Source organism: Exophiala aquamarina (genome assembly GCF_000709125.1).
Source record: "Exophiala aquamarina CBS 119918 chromosome Unknown aczIA-supercont1.3, whole genome shotgun sequence".
Classification (NCBI taxonomy): Eukaryota; Fungi; Ascomycota; class Eurotiomycetes; order Chaetothyriales; family Herpotrichiellaceae; genus Exophiala; species Exophiala aquamarina.
Window position 1 is genome coordinate 3763348 of NW_013550585.1, and position 3622 is coordinate 3766969.

The window sequence follows — 3622 nt, forward strand, 5'->3', positions numbered from 1 at the left end:
CAACTTGGGTAGGCTCTCCGTGTTGATTACGATGTGCAGTGTATGTAGTAATGTGCTGACTATCATCCAGGGTCTCGCACTTGGGTAGTATACCTATCTAGTTGCCTAACTAAATAGCCAGTCAAAGTGTCTTTGTTTCGTCCCTGAAGCACCGTCTCTTTCCCGGTAGTTACGAGGTTCGCGATCATTGACGCTTTCTCGGCTTCTTTCCGAGATGCATGCATGAGGTATTTAGTTGTTAGCCTAGTACGTCCTTACATACGTACCATGAGGCAACGCACTCGTGTTCTTACACGGATCACATCTTGGGGATACTCCACTGCGAAACTCGAATTCTGGAGAGAATTGAACACGTCTTGGAGTAGGAGTGGATGTGACACGTGGTATGGACGGATCGATCTTAAAATTCCTTAACGAGTGACAAGAGACTCTTTTGTAGGGCGTGAAAAGTACGCCATCTTCCCTATCTTTGGATTCTCATTCAGTACAACTGTGCCCCCACCCCTTTTCTCCTCCCTGTACTGTACTTCCCTTCCTTCTCCGCAGAAGCATTCCCCTCGTTCTTCTGCTACAAGATTTGGCAGTGATAATCTAGACGCGAGACAAGGCGACCCAGCCCTGTCGGCCTCTACAATTTTGACAGTGGGGTAGGGGTATATGTATGTAAGATGCCATTTCCAGTGTTTTGTACAATTTGTGAGCAGGGATCGCCACGATGATGGGATGCGTACCCGTTCTTGCTCACCCCCCCCGGACCCCTGTTCCCCTTCCGCTGCGAAGCAAATGTTCTGGTGGTGTATCGACGATGAATATTGACAGATAAAAATCGCTCGCTCGTACAGGAAAGAGGACTCGCTGATAATGTAGCAGAAAAAAACCGAATGGATGTGGCTGCGCAAGTTTTCTCCAAACTTCACGGCCTTTTGGGAGGGGGAGGGCGGGCGGTCCTTTCCAATGCGGTGGGTGTTCCGCTACATGTCCGCCCAGGTGGGAAAAAAAACCCGCACTATACAATGACTGGCGTGCTATGCACTTTGTTAACACATCGAGTTATTCCTCCTCTTTTTCGTGATAGACAGGGTTGGGAATTCGCGATCAAAGCCATAATTCGTGACACATAAGAATACTAGAAGATCAGACATAGCTTGCCTGCTTGGGTCGCACATCATCACTTCTGAAATCAAGCAATGTGATGCAAATGGCCATTGTCGCCAAAATTCCAGGGTATTATTTATACTGTGCATATGTTGTGCTGCTTATGAGCCTTGCATCGTGTAATAATATTTGTGATGTTGATAGATGAGATAGGGGTAGGGAGAGGTCGTAATTCGGGTTGCCTCTATCAAGGCAGCTTGTTCATCGGATAAAGTTTTGGATCCGGGCTCCGTGATATGGCATGCGTAGACATTGGATCCCAGTCACGATTTTGATTGGGAGGCTGAGGGTAGGAAAAGCTCGTAACAGGGTTGTTGTAAACACGAGCAGAGTTGAAATAATCTTGTTTGGAATCCAGCTGACCCGGAGTATATGGCGAACGGGCGAGTGGGCTTGCATAGGCGCGATCTGGAGATTTGATATTCAGTCCCGGATTGTTCCCTGTCAGCAGTTCGTACGTACGAGGGTCGTTGGACATGCGTCTGGCATCCGCTGAAACAAATTCGTTCTTGCGGTGAAATCTGGAGCGGAAAAATTGTTTCCAACCCTCAATCATGGACCAGCGTCCGAAGAACATCAGGCACCAGAATCCGCTGAGCTATACAATCGTCAGTGATTTGCAATTGTATGGGTGGATCAAGGAGTACTTACCCCAAGAATAATCAGGACCGCAAGAACGACACCCTCAGGCTGGACCAGATCTTTGGCCAGATTCAAACATTGATTCTTATCTCCCCCCTTGAGAAACAAGCACTCGAGCCATGGTCCGGCTCTTTGCAACAGATCGGCATTGATTTGAGTGCTGTTATCCATGGAAACAAAGACCACTGAGAAGAAAACCACTTCTCCAATGATAACGAGAACGATCGTAGCACCTCTCCATTGTAGCTCAATAACCTTCTTGACTCGGCGGTAAGCTTGCCTTGCAGTCATGGTCCGCACACTGCCGGAATAAGTGGGGGCTGAGCTCGAGTTTGTTGTGGTTTTATCATCGTCGAGAAGGCTCCTGATGTATACATGGATACAATACCCGATTGTGATGAATTGGAGAACTAATGCCAACGCAGCAAATGCTAGAAGCGGGCCCCAGAAGTCTTGCAGGGCATTCTTGTGGTTGATATGGCACACATCACCGAATCGAAATGAGACACCAGTCAGGCTCAGGGTCAAAGCCAAGCCGATCACGGGCACAAGCCAACCGAATGCCAGACTCGCATAGAAGAATTTGTCGCCAGGTACCACCTCCCAGCAGATCTGGAGGTGAAGTGCCAGTGACCGGCAGAAGACCCAGACAACGACTGCAAGCCCTCCAAATAGGAGAAACGCGCCACTGATCGCACATGAGCCGTTAGATTTCATATCATTTGGTGTAATGGCATTGAAACATTGGTCTGGCTTTGCAGCTAATGGAATGATGAAGGCAAGCTGGGAGATAGGATTAGCTCAAAGCTCGTGTGGAACATCTTGTATCGCATACCTCCATAAATACTATACCGAGGGTGACACAAACACTCAAGTAGTGCCGATGAGTATACTTTACAGGGAGGACGATGAAGGACAGTAGTAAATAGACAGAGAACAGGAATGCCGCCAGATTGACCCAGTTGGCGATTTCGGTTCGTTGGTCAAAGCCTAGCTATGTCAGTACGAGACCTAGCATTCCAGTTGGCAGGAAGACATACCATCGGCATATGTCCACTGGGTGGTCGGGCAGGGCAAACAACATGTAGCATTCCCAAGTGCGGCCACAGGCATACAAAATCTTCCTGAAATGACTTTTGCAAGTCAGCGATGAGATCGCCAATGGCTGAATCTAGTACACGGATACTCACAGCCGCCAGAAACTGGAAAGAGGGCTTCCTGAAGGTATGGCGCCGGGCATAACCCGCGAAACTCTGAAGGTGGCGATGACATTGCAAAAGATGGTGTACTAGTTCGAGGCTGCGTGCCAAATATGACGATGCTATATCCTCATGACCGCGGTTAACTCATTCGGATTGGAGACGGTAGGAGGATAGTGGTTTAAGTCGAGTCGCGTAATGAAGGACACAGGTACTCCGGGACTGGAGGGTGTGAGGAAGACTATTGTAATGGAGGGTGGGTGGCACAAAGTCGGGATATGAAGGGCAGGGCGATGGCGTTCAAGATGTATAGTCCCACGGGGGTTGTAAGACCCAGGTCTTGGAGGGACTATGAGGCGCTGAAAAGAGTAGACTTCTGGTCTCGAGAAGAAATCACGGTGTCAGAGCTGACCCATGAGAGAAGTCAAGAGCGACCAGGACATGGGTATGAGGAAAAAGAGGCTTTGGCGGGGTGGATAATGAGGTGCATTTGGGATTGTGGATTCCGGACTGGCTAGAGGTGCTACGGATTTCTGGGACCTGCAGCTGACTCGGACCATTGTGGACGGAGTACGGAGTACTGAGCCTGTTGTCTTACACAGGTCTCGAGCAATATCTGGATTAGA

At 49.0% G+C, this 3622-nt stretch overlaps 1 protein-coding gene across 1 annotated transcript; it reads right to left on the bottom strand.

Moving 5' to 3' along the window:
- Nucleotides 1-1342: 1342 nt before the first annotated feature.
- A1O9_04920 (uncharacterized protein) lies at nt 1343-2846 on the bottom strand (the record flags this gene model as incomplete). Its single annotated transcript, XM_013407206.1, has 4 exons — nt 1343-1753; nt 1807-2580; nt 2633-2791; nt 2838-2846. 4 exons carry the CDS (start codon nt 2844-2846, stop codon nt 1343-1345), a joined length of 1353 nt encoding a protein of 450 aa, XP_013262660.1.
- Between the last annotated feature and the right edge of the window lie 776 nt (nt 2847-3622).